The 18,242-nt window shown below is 34.9% G+C and overlaps 1 protein-coding gene across 11 annotated transcripts in view; it reads left to right on the top strand.

Moving 5' to 3' along the window:
- The first annotated feature begins 1,176 nt into the window (after window positions 1–1,176).
- The window catches only part of LOC145265500 (ankyrin repeat and sterile alpha motif domain-containing protein 1B-like), a 903,976-nt gene continuing 886,910 nt past the window's right edge, over window positions 1,177–18,242 (top strand). For all 11 annotated transcript variants that reach the window (XM_080121395.1, XM_080121397.1, XM_080121394.1 and 8 more), the window contains exon 1: window positions 1,177–1,532. In XM_080121395.1, coding sequence (XP_079977521.1) covers window positions 1,417–1,532 — 116 coding nt within the window. In that variant the 5' untranslated portion in view covers window positions 1,177–1,416. The remainder of the gene's footprint in view (window positions 1,533–18,242) is intronic.

Here is an 18,242-nt window from a genome sequence, read left to right as displayed (position 1 = left end):
AGAAAGTGTTTTGTAACTATTCTGTACTTCCACCTAACAATTCAAAAAATATATATATCGTGAAACTTGAAAACATTTTTAAAAAATGCACGGTAACATAAGTGCATAAGCGTAACATTTTTTTTTTAATTAAAAGTAAGCACTTGTTTTTATTTGATTTATATTAAAATAAGCTTTCGATATATAAAAAAAAAAAAAATTTAGTAGGTATTTAAAAAAAAAAAACTATTGATGTATTGGTCTTTAGTTTAAAATCAACATTAATTTTTTTTTTTTTTTTTTCTAAAATAGACCCTCTTTTTTTTAAAGAGGGGAACAGGCCTTTTGGGGGGAGAGATGGTTAGGAAGGCATACTACGAACGGTAGTTGTTGTAAGTATAGGTAAGAAGTCATATGTAGTAATGTTGTAGTCTGTTCTCTCTATATAGGAGAGAGAGAGAGAGATGACGTCTCCAGTGCTACAACTACCAGCTCAGCCAGTGTTACTGCTGGTGGTAGAATTACGAAGACATTTACAACAACTCTACCAAAAACCGCAGCAACCCAGTCGGAAAAAACACTGAAGAATATTAAAACACAAACACACACACACACACACACACACACACACACACAAAACGTCAGCGATATGTACCCCGTAACAAGTACCCCCTTAACGACATCGCTCTGTTGTAACATTATCTATTTCTCGCATCGGAGAAAAAGATGGGATATTGTGAGACATCGGAACAGAATCTATCGACTGTGATGTCGTATATTTTCCACAAAGATGGACTTTTTTTTTCTCTCCATTGTTTTTTTCTTTTTAAAAAAATTAATTTGAATTAACAAAAAAAAAAAAAAAAACGCTATTTAATTATATAGTGTTAAATTGTATCAGTCCTGTTCGTTCGAACGTTATGAGGATGTACCTATAGATATTTAGCCTGACGAATTCCTTCGGGAATCAAACACAAACGTTTCTGTGTAGCTCACTTGCCATAGGTATATTGCATAATCCTACTACTAAGCTCTGTTCGTGTGGTGAGCATGAGCACTGAAATACAATAAAGATATACGTAATATAAGTGTGTGTGTATATATATATATATATATATATATATAACTCCGGCTTGGCAAAACACAGTACAAGCAACCGAATTTGTGTAACAATTCAGTTAAACACACGCACTTTCCTTTTTTTTTTTTTTTCAATACTCCAAGCAGGTGCTCTTTCTTTATCTTGAAAGTGAAAGTTGATTGTGTTTCTCTTTGTGTGTGTGTGTATATATATATATATATATATATATATATATATATATATATATATATATATATATTAAAAAAAGAGAGAAATATACAGGCACCTATGTAAGTAGCGCGTGTGTATATATATATATATATGTATGTACATGTGAAATAATTAAAAAAAAAAACATGGGTAAAGAAAACGAACTCTTGGAGGCGGCTCGAACGGGAAATATACAAAATATTGAGAGATTGTTATGTTACAAGTCTCGTAAAAGTACTGGACCATTAAACGCTTTAGCCAGGTAATTATAAACCATTTTCTTTCTTTTTTTTTAATGTTTTGGTAATTATTCAGAAAAGCGTCTTATATCACATTTGTTTTTTTTTTTGTTTTTTTTATGAAGACCGATTAATTTAGATTCTTCGGACTATTGCTCTTATCTTGAATACTATTTCCACAACGTTTTAGTCGATATAACCCCCAACTGACATAGTGGATGAAGTTCTTGGTAAAATTAAGTTGTCAAGTTAAGTTACACTCTTCTAGAGGTTGAAGATTCAATACTCAGTGTGGGCGACACTCAAGATATAATTGCGAATTAGCCAGTCATGGCTGACGGAACGTGAGGATACTACCGCCGTGGATTAAATAAAGTGTTTCATTCGAAATTCCGTGCAGATTCCAGAGTTCGACAGAAAGATTCCGAAGTCCGACAAGATGCACTTGAAAACAGAGGTTACATCGACCGAAACGTTGTGAACAACGTTCAAGACAGAACAGTAGTCCGAAGAATCCAAATAATACGAAGGTCCCATATTGTTTCTTGATTTTCAGGCTGGGTTGTTCCATTTACGTTTTTTTTTTTTGGTTGGAACATTAAAAAAAAACAATATTTTTATAATTTTTGTCCCAATTCAGAGTGCCTCTTTTCGATAGAACAGGCTTTTCTCTACATCAAATACAGAAATTTAAATGTCAAATGAATATCTTGCTGCTCAACTCCCTACTCGGGTTGATCCCCCCTTGATACTTGTTCCCTATATATATATATATATATATATATATATATATATATATATATATATATATATATATATACACCTTATTTTGGGTGAGAGAAAAAAAACCCCCAAAAAACAACAACAAAAACTTGTCTAGCTTTGTCCATTAAAAATCTGTGTTTGGGGGTGGTCCCAATTTTTTTCTCTTATACGAGAGGTATTCCAACAATAATGCCTCCTATTTTTTTTTTATTCCGATCGGATGGGCGCATTATTATGATAACTAAATTTATGCATTCATAACCTAAAACTTTCATCTCCCTGTTGCAGATATTGACGGTGTGCGTCGGAAGCAGAGACGCGTCATTGAATTCCTGGTAAAAGTGCATTTATGATAGTGGTGACTATGTAGAAAAATAAATTCCGCAACATAAAAGGTCGCTCGTTTTAATGGTACCACCCCCGTCTTCGTAGCGTTTCAATTTTTTGAGTAAAAAAATAAAAATAGACTTTAGTTTTTTGGATATATAAACTAAACATTCCGTCGGACTTTCAGATTGAATTATTGTTTACTTGGCCTTCGGGCCAAGATCACAGTGTAGAATCTGTTCTGATACAATACTTCACTTTTTCTGCCCTCGGTCAGTGGAGGAGAAATCCTTCTAGACTGAGACAATATTTTTTTTATTTTGGTTCCTATCCAGTATGTCCCCTTTGAGAGAGCTTTCCTCACATTAAAAACCGACTTTGTGTCTAACTCTGCCCTCGTCGTGAGGCAACTAAATAGGACCTGAACGATAATCACCTCCTCCCTTATGTATTAGTGTCCAATCAATAATAATCTCCTGAAAAAATTGCAAAAAAAACAAAAAACAAAAACGAAAGCCGTTCTTAACATGGGGAGGTTGGGGGTGTTTATTGCGAAAGCCGTTCTGGGAGGGGGGGGATTCTGGTTCAGGTCCGCCAACGGTTTTGGTTTCTCTCCACTGCAAGAACTGTGACACGAGGATCGGAAAGGGGGATTGAGAAAGTCAACGCCCCCTGAGGAGGGACATTCTGACCTGCAATAAGTGCTTGGGGAGCCCCGTCGGCATTTGCCGGTAAGGGTATCTCAGGCGATTAACAATAAACAACCCCCCCCTCCCCCCCCCCCAAAAAAAAGAGAAGGTACGGCCTGGGAGGATGGACCGCCTAGAACTGCACAGAACTTAACTCCCACCTAAAAATCAACAGAGACCAGATCATTACAGGAATGTTTTAATCTTTGTTGAATTATTGTTGAATTCCGTTTTAGTAGTGATAATACCTAGCAGCATTACTTCCTCTTTCCGGCGTTGTAATTAGCTTTACTTTAGGATGCTAAACTTCATATTACCAACAAATTAAAGTAGTAATAATAATAATAATAATGATAATAATAACTAGTGGAAGGTGTGGAAATTCCACGGGTGACTCATTCATATGTAATATTTGATGCTAGCATTCTGTAGATGTTCAGTGTAAATGCAGACGCTCTGATATTATTGTAGCTTTTTTGTTAAGACTGCAAAAGTATTCAACTAAGCTAGTAAGACGCCCGGCGTAGGGCCAGTCATCAAGTATGCGTAAATATGATATTTTAATTTTTGCAGATTTCCTACATATTATTATAGTGTTATCGATTTTTATATACTATGAAGTTGTGATTTCAAAAGTAAAAAAAATATATCCATATGAATTAGGTGCACTGCATAGTGCATCACTGCATCAGCTTGAATCGAAACCGAAACTAAAACTTATACATACATACATAAAAACTTGAGTTCCTTTAGCTATATAACCGAAACCAAAAACTTGTGAAGAATTCTTGGTAAAATTATTGATATATATATATATATATATATATATATATATAAATAAAAAGTCCATCAGCTATAATTGAAACCGAAACCAAAACGTTGTTAAAATTATTTATTACAAGAAATGAAAGCCCATAACAAACGGCAGTGACTCGGATGTAAGCGTGACACACAAAATAACACATACGCTATCTTATTAATATATAGACGATGATAATAATAATAATAATAATAATAATAATAATAATAATAATAAGGGGGTTTGTATTACTGTACACATAGATTCGAAAAAGTTGTCAAAAAACAAATATATAACAAATAAATGTTATCAAAGGCAAGATAAATTACTTTTCTACCAAACTGGATATAATTTTCGTGTTTTTATTCAATGTAACATATTTATTCAGTTCGAAAAACATGCAGTGTTTACCGATGTATTGGACAATTCAAAATGGCGGCCGACTATCTCTTAAACACGGTAAGTTCGAGAAAAGGTGCTATAAATAATAAACTAGACAAAATACTATTAAAAAAACACCGAATATATGTCAACCTATGTCACGGTAATATATATTAAGCGAATTTCTAACAGTATTTTGTCTAGTTTATTATTTATAACACCTTTTCTCGAACTTACCGTGTTTAAGAGATAGTCGGCCGCCATTTTGAATTGTCCAATACATCGGTAAACACTGCAATACTGCATGTTTTTTTCGAGCTGAATAAACATGTTACAATTGTTACATTGAATAAAAACACGAAAATTATATCTAGTTTGGTAGAAAAGTAACTTATCTTGCTTTTGATAACATTTATTTGTTATATATTTGTTTTTGACAACTTTTTCGAATCTGTGTACAGTAATACAAACCCTAAAAAGGATCTACTTCCTTTAAAATAAATTCATTGATAATTCCAGTTTTCAGCGTCCCCCAGAAAATAAATATATCCTGCATTTTTACTCTAGACACTAAGGCGAAAATGTTAAAGAAAAACAAGTAAGGCAAGATAAGTTCCTACTCTACCTAGCTGGATACGTTTGTAGTGTTTTAACTTATTTTAAAGCGCTTGTTCAGTTCGAAAAACAAGAAGTGTCGAGTGTTGCACTGTTGCATGAGAACAAGAAAAAAATGGCTGACACAGGAGAGTCGCATCTTTGGAATCTGGATAATCTCGCAAGAATAGAAAATTAAACAAAATACTGTTAAAAACGCATACAATGCATGTTATCGTGACATGTCCTTCATTTAACACTAACCCTAAGTCCTAGTTGGTATTACGAATAATATGGAAACTTTTTAATTTTTTTTTTTTTTTTTTTTCATCATTTACTGTGTCTGTTGGTCGGCGGTCGCCCCAACCAGGGAATCCCGATGGAACTGATCACCGTAAATATCCAGAGTAACCAGTTTTCAGCAAAGCTGGGTTTTCCCCACTATATAAACCAACGGGAACGCCATGTCTACTTGATTACATTGGGGAAGCACAAGCAAAGAAGGCGGTCCCTATTGATTTTGCGATGGGAGATTAGTTCTGTGCAGTTCTAGGAGGTCCAACCTCACAGGCCTCGCCTTTTCTCTTTAGGAAAGGGTTTGTTAATTGCTAATCGCCTGAGGCGCTCTTACTTGGGAATGCCAACGGGGGGGGGGGTGCCCAAGCACTTTTTGCAGGTCAGAGTGCCACCTCCTCAGTGTTTGTGCGGGATGGTGGGAAACGCTGACTTTTCCATCTCACTCTCCGACCATGATGTCTAAGTTCTTGCTGTGGGAGAGAACTTAAAAACCCTTTTAATGTTCTCGAATCTATATTTTGAGAATTATTTCTTTTTTTTTTTTTTTTTTTTTTTTTTTGCAACGGAGTTTGGGTTAGGGTAAACCGACAATTTTTTTTATGGGGGGGGGGGGTATTTTGTTAACCAAATAACTATCTAAGTAGGTAAGCCAAAATATATTGTTTTTGACTAATTTACCAACTGTATTTCTTTAAAAATAATTGATCATTTTTTTTACTAGGACAACAAAACGAAAAAGTCGCACAGAAACAAATATATAACAAATGTTACCAAAGGCAAGATAAGTTAATGTAGCGAGTTTTAAGAAAGAACAAGAAAAAAAAAATGGCTGGCATGAGACGGTCGTCTGGGCAGTATTGATATCGCTCAAAAATAGAAAATTAAACAAAATACTGAGAGAAACCCACCCAATAAATGCCACCGTGACATTTATTTGGTAGGTTTCTACCAGTATTTTTGTTTAATTTTCTATTTTTGAGTAATTATCAAGTGTTCCCATGATTCTTTTCCGTTCTAACTGAACACTAGTGAACAAACGAATTCTTTTGGACCGAAAAACAAAACAAAAACAAAAAAACGCGTTAAAATAAGTTAAAACGCAAAAAAAAAAACTTATCAAGGTAGGTAGAAGAGTAACTTATCTTGCCTTTGATAGCATTTATTTGGATTCGTATTTAGAATTGAACCTGATTAAATAAAAATAACAACAAAAAAAAAAGATTACAGAAAAATCTCTATCATGAAACTGAAATGTCATATTCCCAAAGTCATGTAAATTGACCAAGTAGTTTTTATAAGGAAAATCATTTTTAAATGATTTAAAGCGATCAATGTGAAATATGTAGAATTATAAGGCTGATCTAGGAAGTTTGAATTATTGTGGACTTATTCGTTATTTTTTCAATACTATCCCATTTTGCTTACTCATAAAATTTGATTTTCGTAGTTAAAAATAAAACTACTTGATTACTCTACGTAATTTTTGGAATATGACATCTTCGTTCCTTAACTAGTAGGACCGCCATAAAGATTTTTTTTTTTTTTTTTAGGTTGAATTCTAAATTAGAACCTATATTTGTTTTTGACCACTTTTTCGTTAACTGCTAAATGCCAGCTTTTGTTATTTTCAGTTTCCTGATGGAAACCACTGATAAGAAAAACTATAAAATCAAGATCGAAGTAATTAATTATGTTATATTTTTTCTATCTCTCCATTTGCTTAGCAGCATAGCACAAATAATACTTCATTGTTGTTTTTTAAACCCTCCTGAAACACAACCAGAAATTGCTGTTTCTTTGTCAGTTTAAATGTTTCAAAACCCCTCTCGAATTTCGAAAAAGTTAACAGATGTGTCAGCCATTTTGGTACTTCTGCAGAACAGAATACGTAGTGTTGAATTATTAGTAATCTTGACGATCACTGTTTCCCTATCACTTCCGGTTTCGCATTTGTTTTTAATTGATTTTTTGGTACTTGTATAGTTTAATCAAGACCTTCAAAAATGAAAATATCGGGGGGGGGGGGGAAAGGTTATATTGTACGTATCCGTTTTGGACTGAAGATCTCCGAAAAAAAAATTTCATTTAATTTGATCGAGTAGTTTTTTTTTTTTCTTTACAGAGGAAAAACACGTTCTTATGAGAGCCCGTTGAATTCAGCCATTATGGAATTTGTTGAACACGCCACGGGGAGATAACTCAATGTAAAGCGCCGACACTCCATCCCCATCTTTAATACTAGCTTTTCTTCCTAAAAATCGAACCTTTTGCTCAATATCATAACAAATTTTTTGCTGTAAAAAAAAAAAAAAAAAAACTTGGTGAAATTTTTTTTTTTTTTTCGGAGAACTTCGTTCCATAACGGATACGTACAATTTGAACTTTTATCGATATTTTCATTTTTCTTAATTAATTGAACTGTACAAGTACCGATTTTTTTTATGGTATCTTCTGTTTATCAAATTGTTAGATGAAAGTACAGAATAGGTCAAGGATGTCTCCTCTTCTCCACATGTTAAGAAGGGTTTTCCTATATAATAACGTGGTTATTTAAAAAAACAAAAACAAAATAAAACAACAACAAAAAAAACAGGAGAGGCAACGGGAAGTGAAGTAGAAACGGTAATCGTAAAGATAACCAGCCATTATTTAGAAACCCATTTTTAACAGCGGGGGGGGGGGGCACCTTTTGTAACTATTCTGTACTTTCATCTAACAATTTTATAAACAACAACAACAAAAAAAATACCGTAAAACTTTGATCTGGAAAAATCTGTCAAAAAATAGCATGGTCTGTATTCTGCATAAGTGCCGCCATATTTTTTTTATTTTATGGATTTTTTTTTTTTTAATAATAATAATAAAAAAATAAAAATAATAACAGCTTAAAATGGCCGACTCGCGACTTGTATATATTATCGTGACCTTTTGAAAGTAATTTTGAAACCAGGACTTGTAAGAAATAGGGCATCCAGAGGATTTCGGTTATGTAGCGAGTTCCGAGTATTTACGAACTTCCCAGAACCAGTTCCGGAAATTGTCGAAGCAGTTTACGATTTGAAAGCCATCTTGTCTTTTATTTATTTATTAATTACTGCTGCCTATCTGTGAACACAATACCACGAGAGCTACTTTCCAGCTGACAATAACGTGGTTGTTTTCAAGTCCAACATAAACAATTTCCTGATGAACCGTCCTCTAAAATAATTAATTGTAATCATTACCGATTACCACGATGTTCTCTCATTAACCCTTATCCTTGAGTGGTTTCTGGGCCTTGAAAAGTGGTGACACCCTTGTAAAGTTTAAAAAAAAATCGCAATTTTCACATTGTAAACTGCTTAAGCCATTTCAGGGACTTACTCAATATTCTCCGCCAATACTTTGAACTGACACCATAGAACTGAAATCCTCTGGGCGCTCATTCTGTACACGTATCTTCTAAAGTAATTCTGAACTAATGCAAAACAATATTACGAGCATTTAAATTCACATGAGTTTCCGGAGATGTGAAACTCCCACAGTTTGATAAAGAGGTTTTACCTCGAAATATGTTATAAAATGCTACACACATTAAATCACTGTAGAAATTGTGATTAAATCAATTAAGAGTTGCTAAAAGAAATATATTTAAAAAATATTCTTTTCCCTTCTCAACAACAGCATATTTTGGCTTATAGCATTGATAGCCTTCTGTGATTCTTATATATGATGGACGTTCCAAAATTAATGCCTCCTACTTTTTTTATTCAAAGAGGATTTCAAATTGCATTGTTATGATGACTGAACTCGTGCATTCATGACCTACAAGTTTCATCTCTCTCTTGCAGATATTGACCGTGTGAGACTAAGAAAGCAAGCCCTGTCATGGACGTGTGTCAAATGCAGAAAAATCGAACTGGTTAACATTCACCAGCACCTGCTGAATGTTTATGTAGCTGATGCAGTTGATGTAAGCAGAGTTAGGAGATGGGTTTGTCGATTTCAGAGTGGTGACAGATGTGAGTGACAAATTGCACTCTGGATTTTTACGGATGAGGCATCAAAAGTGCATTGAGAATGGTGGTGACTGTAGGAAAAAATAAATTCTGGAGCACAAAAGGTCGCTCGTTTTAATGGTAATGCCCCCCGTCTTCGTAGCTCTTTGACATTTTATTTATTTTTTAAATTTTTTTTGGGGGGGGTGGGGGGGCCTGCGCACTTTTTTCAAATTCCTGTCATGGATGTGCGTTTGAGAAGGGGTTAGTTTATTGCTAACCACTTGAGGCAATCCTATTATATATCTAGGTTTTGAGAGATGTACCCTCAAAATAAGGATAAATGGTTATGATCAAAATTGTCTGCTCTTTCTGATGGGATGATGGTGACAAGGAAGATATAGTCTCTTCTGATTAATGATTCTCTTTCTCTCCGGTGGTTCTGAATATGACCTTAAACTATATCCGATAGTGAAGCCCAAGCTTGCGGGCTCTGGAAAGTGTGGAGCCACCCTTTAATTGCCATTGCTCCCAGGTCCACTCTAACCAAAAAAACAAAAATAAAAATTGTTTCAGTCGTGAAAGATTTCTCATCCACTAACCGAGAACAAAAAAGTGAAGTTTAGCATCAGAACAGATACTACGCTTTGATTTTGTTTGTATAGTTTATTCCGGTTTTTAAAAAGTTACAATCAATTTTTAACAATTAAAAGTAAAATTTCACAAACAAAAACAAACAGGCACAAGGCTCTACAAGCAGTTTGGGGATGGTGCAGGGTCTTTATAACTATGGTAATTTGGAACTTTGGAAGATTACCACAATACCACATTCACTCTATGGGATTAAATCTACTTAATCATTTCCCAGTGTTTTAATACAAATGTATACGTTTGTGATTTTTTTTTTTTTTTTTTTTTTTTTTGTATGTGTGCATTTAAAAAAATTTTTTTTTGTGTATGTATGTGTGCATTTAAAAAAATTTTTTTTTTGTGTATGTATGTGTGCATTTAAAAATTTTTTTTTGTGTATGTATGTGTGCATTTAAAAAATTTTTTTTGTGGGTGTGTGCGAAAGAAGAGAGTTCATCATTAAGAGCCTTTAAATTTGGTATGTAGATATGTACAAAAAAATTGTGGGGGAGGGGGGAGAAGCTAAATAAAATGTCCGTGAAGGTAGAAAAAAAAAAAAAAAAAAAAAACTTGGCCTGAAGGCCAAAAAGTACTATGCAGAGTATATAGGACAATGCGCATGTATCAGTGAAATGATTCGGGGGGGGGGGGGGCAATGTAGTTTTAGTGAATTTTGGGAAGCGTAATACGGGCTTTAAGGAATGCAGTGTCACAATAGCTACGGACTCAGCTATGCAGTATGTTTGATGCTCCCACAATTCTGAGCATGAAAAATCTTTCTGAAAGCGAAATCTATCTATCTATAATATAAATCTCACATGTCTGTTTAAATGTATGTATGTATGTATGTATGTTTGCCTAAAACTTTCGTCAGAGGCAACGGATTTTCACGAGATCGGTATCGTTTTGAAACTTGACATCATGGTCGACAAATATCGAAAAATTGGCCCAAAACATTAATTCCTTCACCCTTAACTGGGCAGTTTCCTACAGGGAGGGTCTTTTTTTTTTTATTGAAATGACATTACTTAATTTTCCGTTCGAACCATGGAGTAGTGGTAAGACGTCAGTTTTTCTTTTTTTTTTTTCTTCACTTTTTCTTCCGGCTTGGTGCCACGGGTTCAAGCCTGCCTACCTACTACCACTTTTTTTTTTTTTTTTGTTCCAAACACACCTCCAAACACCCGGGCAGCGCTGGACACCCAGGCTAAGTATATCTATAAAAGTGAGAATGTGTGTGAGGACACTTCTCAACCTATATACTCAACTAAATTTTTGTACTTTAAATTTAGTATATAGGGTGTTCAGACATGTTGAAAACTTTTTAATCGGTTTATATATATATATATAAAAAAAAAGATGACTGCTAATGGATACAAAATTGAAAAATTAGTATCTTGGAGAGGGGGGGGGGGAGATCTTCGGATTTTTATCTGCTTGTCAACTGTTTTATGAATGCACATGTATGAATTGCTCACATGACAGTCCCTATGTTAAGAATAAGTAGGACTGTAAACACTTTAAAGATCGTGCCAAGTTGGCCTAATGGTTATTGTACTTGATTCTGTTTTTAGGTTTTGGTTTCGATTTCAGCTCAAGTATTTATTTATTTTTTTTATTTACGTTACATGTGAACTATTTAGAAAAAAAAAAAACCCCAAACATAATACTTCCATGCACAGGTCTCAGTATATGAATTAAAATATCATATTTATGCTGCATATTTTACGACCGGGCAACGCCGGGCGGCCTGCTAGTAATAAATGAAAAAAAAAAGAAAGAAAATAATTTGGCACAGTCTTGTGTCTATAGTTGTTGTTGTAGTCTAAAAAAAAAAAAAATAACGCAATCAATGGACGTTTTCTGTCCTACTTCTTTTGCAGTCTCAAAAATGATCACAGTATGTCGGCTTCCTTACAGCATTAACGCATTCCTCGTTCTCCTGTCGACATAATTTTGCTCTATTTTATCGTCTCTTGCCATCACGTGTATGCAAATCGCATATTGTTCAGCGACTTGACACCTAGAGATTTCATTCATGTATAATATATATATATATATATATATATATATTGGCAGGCCGCCCGGTATTGCCCGGTCGTAAAATACGCTTAAATATGATATTTTAATTAATGCAGATTTCGTTTTTAGTATTATATTAGCCTGGATGCCTAGCGTTGCCCGGGTGTTTGGAGGTGTGTGTTGAGCAAAAAAAAAAAAAAAAAAAGTAGTAGGCAAGCAGGCTCGAACCCGTGACGCAAAGGCGGAAAAGAGAGTGAAAGAAAATCTGACACCTTACTCCTACTCTATGACGTGACCGGAAGTTTTGAACGTTACAATTAGGCAAAGTCAATCCAACCGATACAGTGACTTGCAAATATGGCTCGTACAAAATCGACCCCTCCTTGTAGAAAACTACCCAGTTGAGGGTGAAGGAATTAATGTTTTTAGCCAATTTTTTGATATTTGTTGTCCCAGATGTCCAGCTTCAAAATGATATGGATCTTGCAAAAATCCGTCGCCTCTGTCGAAAGTTTTAGGCAGACCTACAAACATACATACATGCATACATCTAAACAGACAGGTGAGATTTATATTATAGATTATATTGGACCTAATGATTTACAAAGTTAATAAAAAAAGAAAAGGACTCGTGTGCTACCACCAAGAATCGAAACCAAAACGTTTAGCTTACGATTTACTTTTTCCTTTGACCTTAATGCCTAACCTATGAAGACATGTTTGCTGCAAGACTAAAAATTAAAACATGAACCAATAGCTATTACGTTACACATGCATATACATATACGTAATGCCGTCGTTCGACCTTCACCTGGCAAATTCCTTTTTTCTTTTTTTTTCTAATTTTCACACTTTTGTACCGATTCTCCCTGGCTAAAACTCAAATATAAAGTTTTGCATGGGTTCGAATACTCTATATATTAAGTTTCATGTCTGTAAGCAAAAAACTGATAGAAGAGTTTGGTAGGCAAATTTTTTAAAACAAATATATATACACATACATAAATATACATAGAAAGATGTTTGTGTTTACTATAACCTTTTTACACAAATATTACGCAAGTATAAATCCTCTAGAATATCTGCATGAATATAATTACACGTAATAGTTAACTATAGACGATTATCTCGTAAGAAAACAACAAAAAAAAATAATAGGGAATTAATTAAAATGAATGTTTAAAAGAGTATGCAAATTAGCTAGATCTTTTGCTAGTAAATGCAGTTACACGACCCATATATAACAAATTTGAATTTTATTTTTACACAAATAGAAAAAAGGGTTTTTAATATGAATATCAATACACACACACAAAAAAATTTATATTGGTATCCATCCATCTATCCATCCATCCAAGCGTGGCCATAGCCAAGATAGAACTCACTACATGAGTTTGTAGTGTAATTCAAATCTTGTTGGCACAATTCATGTTAACTCGCCGGTTTTTGTCAGATCACCGAAGTTAAGCAACGTTGAGCCTGGCCAGTACCAGATGGATGACCATTTGGGAAGGCGAGGTGCTGCATGTACCGCAAGGTAAAATACCAGGTTGAGAAACTAGCACTCTCTTAGGCCATGATAGGCACCCTGTCTAGTGATCGTATCACAATAAAAAAAAAAAAAAATCTTGATAGCCCTGACGAAGCATCAAGTATTCAGTTACTGACAAGATTTGAATTTATATATATATATTACAATAGAAAAATGCGAGCATGGAAAAGTAAAGGACTAGTTGTTAAAACTGGAAAAGAAAAGGACAAGATATTCTAATAAGAATATAATAAATTTATAACTTAAAATATTGCATAATTGATTATATAATGTTATAAATTGAATTAAAAAAATTCTTAATGCTGCAATATTTTAAGTTATAAATTTATTAGATTTTTTTACTAGAATATCTTGCCCTTTTCTGTTCCAGTTTTAACAACTAGTCCTTTACTTTTTCGTGTTTAAGCTTTTAAGTTTTAACAACTAGTCCTTTACTTTTTCGTGTTTAAGCTTAACCATATTACTTTTCATGCTCGCATTTTTCTATTGTAATCCATGATTTTTCCGGGCTTCCAATAAATTTACTTGTTCTTTCTTTAATTTCAGTCTTATTTTTTTTGCCCCCATAAACACAATTGTACGGCACTCATCTGCTTTCAATAAAATCCCGCCCCCAACTATCTCGCTTTCATTCTTTCATTCTCTGTTTCACTTGTTACTTCTCTTTTCGAGATGGTAGTGAATTAGTAGCAACAATAGCCGCTGAAGCAACGTGGTTGCTATGGAAACCAGTCATAAAAAACGTCGCTCACCTCCTTACATATTTTTACGGTTTTGAACACCAGAAAATTCATAACTTTTGTTTTGCTGAACGAAAATTGAAAATTTTTGTTTTCACAATAAAACTGAGAAGGTAATCTATAAACTGTAATAATTGTTTGAAATTTGGTCGAAAAATGAGTGAGCAGTGAAGCTTTAAAGCAGCTCTAAATGACTAAAAACTGCCACTTAACCATATATAAAATCACTGTGTTTGAATGTTTGTAGTCATCAACATACAGTACTGTTTCGTTGTATCACAACTCATCAGTGCCGCTAGACTAGCACCTCTCCCAACTCGAAGATTGAACCTAGAACCATCGCGTTGACAGTCAGCAGTTCTACCCATCGACCCACAGGAGCAGTGCCCGCAAATAACCTCGGCAAATGTCTATTTTAAACTAACATTCGCCCACCACTTTTATAGTGCTCAAACTGCTTATTTACAAACAAACAGCGAGCCTCTCATTTGTCAGCCAATTAAGTAGTGGGTGAGATTATTTATGACAGTGCTCTACCCAAATATATTTGTAGTCATCCACATACAGTAGTTTTGTATCACAACTCATCAGTGCCGCTAGACTAGCACCTCTCTCAAGCCGAAGATTGAACCTAGAACTATGTGTGTGTGTGTGTATGTATATATATATATATATATATATATATATATATATATATATACATTTTACTCCAATGACATTGCTGCCAGCCATCATCTCAAGGCCAAGGATCGAATCTCACCACAGGTGAGCCTGCACTAACCCACACTAACCCACAATGCATGTTGCTCTAACGTTACCCGGGAACCAACACATTTTAGCCTCAGTTGCTAAGTAGACAAAGAATAGGAAAGGCTTTCAACTGTTTTTTTCCTTTATAACAACACCATTTATTTCCTCATTGTTACGGTGGTGATGTCATTCGTGTGATCCCTAATGTTATTCATACCTCTAATATTCTTTTCTTCCGTGCTCCATGTCTCTCCTGTGATTGTCCTCTTTCTCCTTTTTACAATCTTTTTTCTTTACTTATGACGTCATTTTCCATGCATTTGCATATAGCCGTCCGAAAAAACAAGGCGCAGTAAAGGAAACACAAAAATTTACAAATGTATGATTCAGTCTCTGGGAACGATTTTGTTTTGCAAGTTCTATGTCATCATGACCTGTACTTAGTGTGGTCCCTGTTAAAATTCATACTAGCTTACTTGCTTGCTATTGACACAGGGATCCTTCATTGTGTAACACAGGGAAGCAAGGCGTTCAGAGTATGGCTAGTGTTTGATGTAGGGTATTCGCTTTGTTGAACGGTTTCTAAGAAGTAATGTCAGATCCATCTCTATAAAATTTATTTTCTAAAAATAATGTCTTGTTGGATTAATGTTTCCAGTCTCGCTGTAAAGTTTCCTTTTAAGAGCAGTGTATTCTGGCAGCATTTTTGGGGGGGAGTAATGTTTTCTGAGAGTAATGACTCCTCCTCCTCCGTAAAATCTCTAAAACTAATGCCTTATGATTGGATGCTGGTGACTGAGTCATTCTACTACTGTCTCTGCTCTATCATTATTTTTATAGCATGTGCTTGTCTAAGCTCCAATCTATGGTCCTCCCCCTTGCCAAACTTTCCCGAAAAACACTCGTCTAACTAAAACAACTATCAATAATTTCCCCCACTCTTTATCTGTGTCTAAACCTAAATGTAGATTCCATAAACAAAGCTTCTTTCTTAGAACTGCACGCCTGTGAAACTCTCTTCCGTTTGTTTGATTTCCAGTTTACTACGATATGGTCATCTTCAAGTCCAATGTAAACAAGTTCTTGATGAGCCATCCCCTTGAATAATCCAATTTACCAAATTTCCACTATTAATGATTACTATGATACTGACCCATTGACTACTGTACACTCATTAACCCTTATCCTCGAGTGGCCTCCAGGCCTTGACTCCTTTATTAAAAAACTAGCGGGGGTACCCGGCGTTGCCCGAGTGTTTGTTTCCGGGACGGGGGGGGGGAGTTTTAAAAAATGTTATGGTAGGTAAGTAGGAAGGATCAAACCCGGAGCCATGAGTAAAAGTAGGAAAATAAAGTGTGAAAAAAAACAAAAAAAAAAAACATCTGCAATGTTAACAGTTCGGCCACCAAGAAAAGTCCATTCCAGTTGTTTAGGAAAAAAAAAAACAAAAAAAAACGACTACGGTAGGTCGGCGCGAACGTGAAAATATAATGTGAATTGTCCAGCACGCTAACCACTACGCCACAGAGCATTGCAGCTTACTTTAGTGATTTTAAATAACTTCACATGAAAGAACTACGAAGCCAAACCGGTGTTCTTTTCTCAACTGTTCCTTGTGAACGATCCCCAAACGGTGTTAAGTGGTGGCAGGGGGAGGAGGAATTTATTAGAGAGAAAATATTTTACCACTTCCATTGATCTTAACCGCTTTTGGCCGTGACTTCTCAGCAGAAAAAGTATAGAAATCTAAGATTATCGAGGAATTTGAGAAATAATAAGCCTATAACACACCTCAGATATTGTTCTGCCGTTTGTGCATATTATATTTACATGAAATATCTTGATTTTTAATCCTATTAATGTCAAAATCAGACGGGAAAAAACGAGTTCATTTTATTTATATAGAGATTAAAAAAAAAAAGCACTAGCTAAATGGGTGATTAAACATTCATGATCATAACTTGTTTAACAAGTTATGCATGAACTGTTTAGTTGTATCAAATATTGCAAATTTTATTAATAGGGCAACAGCATATTCTTTTGTTTTGACTCATGAGTGTGTATCTGTTGATATCTTATATGCTTTTATAGAGTGATGTGGTTCTCGGTTGATTAACTGTATTGGATATATACTTGAGAGTCAAAACAATAAGAATATTCTGTTGTCATATTTATGAATGATCCCAAAGGAAGAATACTTTTTTTGTGTGTGTATTGGGGATCACTATTGGAAAATCACTCTGGCCAAACAAAAATTACCTGAACAGCCCATCAGAATTCTCCGGTAGTGGTGCCTCAGGTGTTCAGCAATAAACAAACTCCTTCTCAAAAGCCAAGAAGGTGAAGCCTGAGAAGGTGGACATAACTGATCGTTTTATTTATTTATTTTTTTCACTGTTATTATTAGAACTGTGACAACAGAATGTTCTTTTCATTCTTTTGACTCTCAAGTCTATATCCGACATAGTAAGATGCAGTCAATCAACCAAGACCCACATCAGTCTGTATAAAAACATATAAGATATTAACGGATATACATTCTAGTCTAAACAATAAAAAGAATATGCTGGTGTCGCAGCGCTAATTATGACCATGTCTGGGTGCTAAATCCTATTGCCAGACGGTCTGTACACTGCCCGCCACAACAAAGTATGTAAATACCTCCGTTGGAAGATCTCCGTGGAGAGATGCAACTTAACAGCTCGTCAAACATCTGGGAACATCGTTTCAATTTTTATAGGAGCAACTGGCCTCGTGAAAAAGAATTTCAAAAACTACCTGGCAAATATACCCGGTGAACCAAGTACAAGAGAGATTCAAACAATTGCACTTAAAGGGACGATCAGAATCTTAAAGATTTCTCAGTTTGAATATCTGAGTTAGTGGGTAAATGTTTGGCATCTAGTAGGATGCCCCATCCCCAGCTTTAACAAACTGATAAGAAAAAAAAAGGGTGCGTGGTTCGAAATTCATAATGTGAAGTTGCATCTGTGCATTTTTTGCACAGGCCATGATTGTCCACTTGCTGTCTTCATCTGAAATCGGTGCTTGATTCAGACACCAGTCACAGCGTTAGTCATATGATCTCTAAGTGCTCCCCCCACCCCCGTGCGACAACAATCACCAACTCTAATGCTGTGTGCCGTGCATTCCTACTCTTTCATCTTCTCTTCTGGCCATGTCGTCGTCTCTCACATTGGTGGCTGCTGA

The sequence above is a fragment of the Euprymna scolopes genome, chromosome 40 (genome assembly GCF_053919585.1).
Source record: "Euprymna scolopes isolate OS-2025 chromosome 40, ASM5391958v1, whole genome shotgun sequence".
Classification (NCBI taxonomy): domain Eukaryota; kingdom Metazoa; phylum Mollusca; class Cephalopoda; order Sepiida; family Sepiolidae; genus Euprymna; species Euprymna scolopes.
The sequence above is the reverse complement of the archived record's forward strand: the minus strand, read 5'-3'. Positions and strand labels throughout refer to the sequence as shown.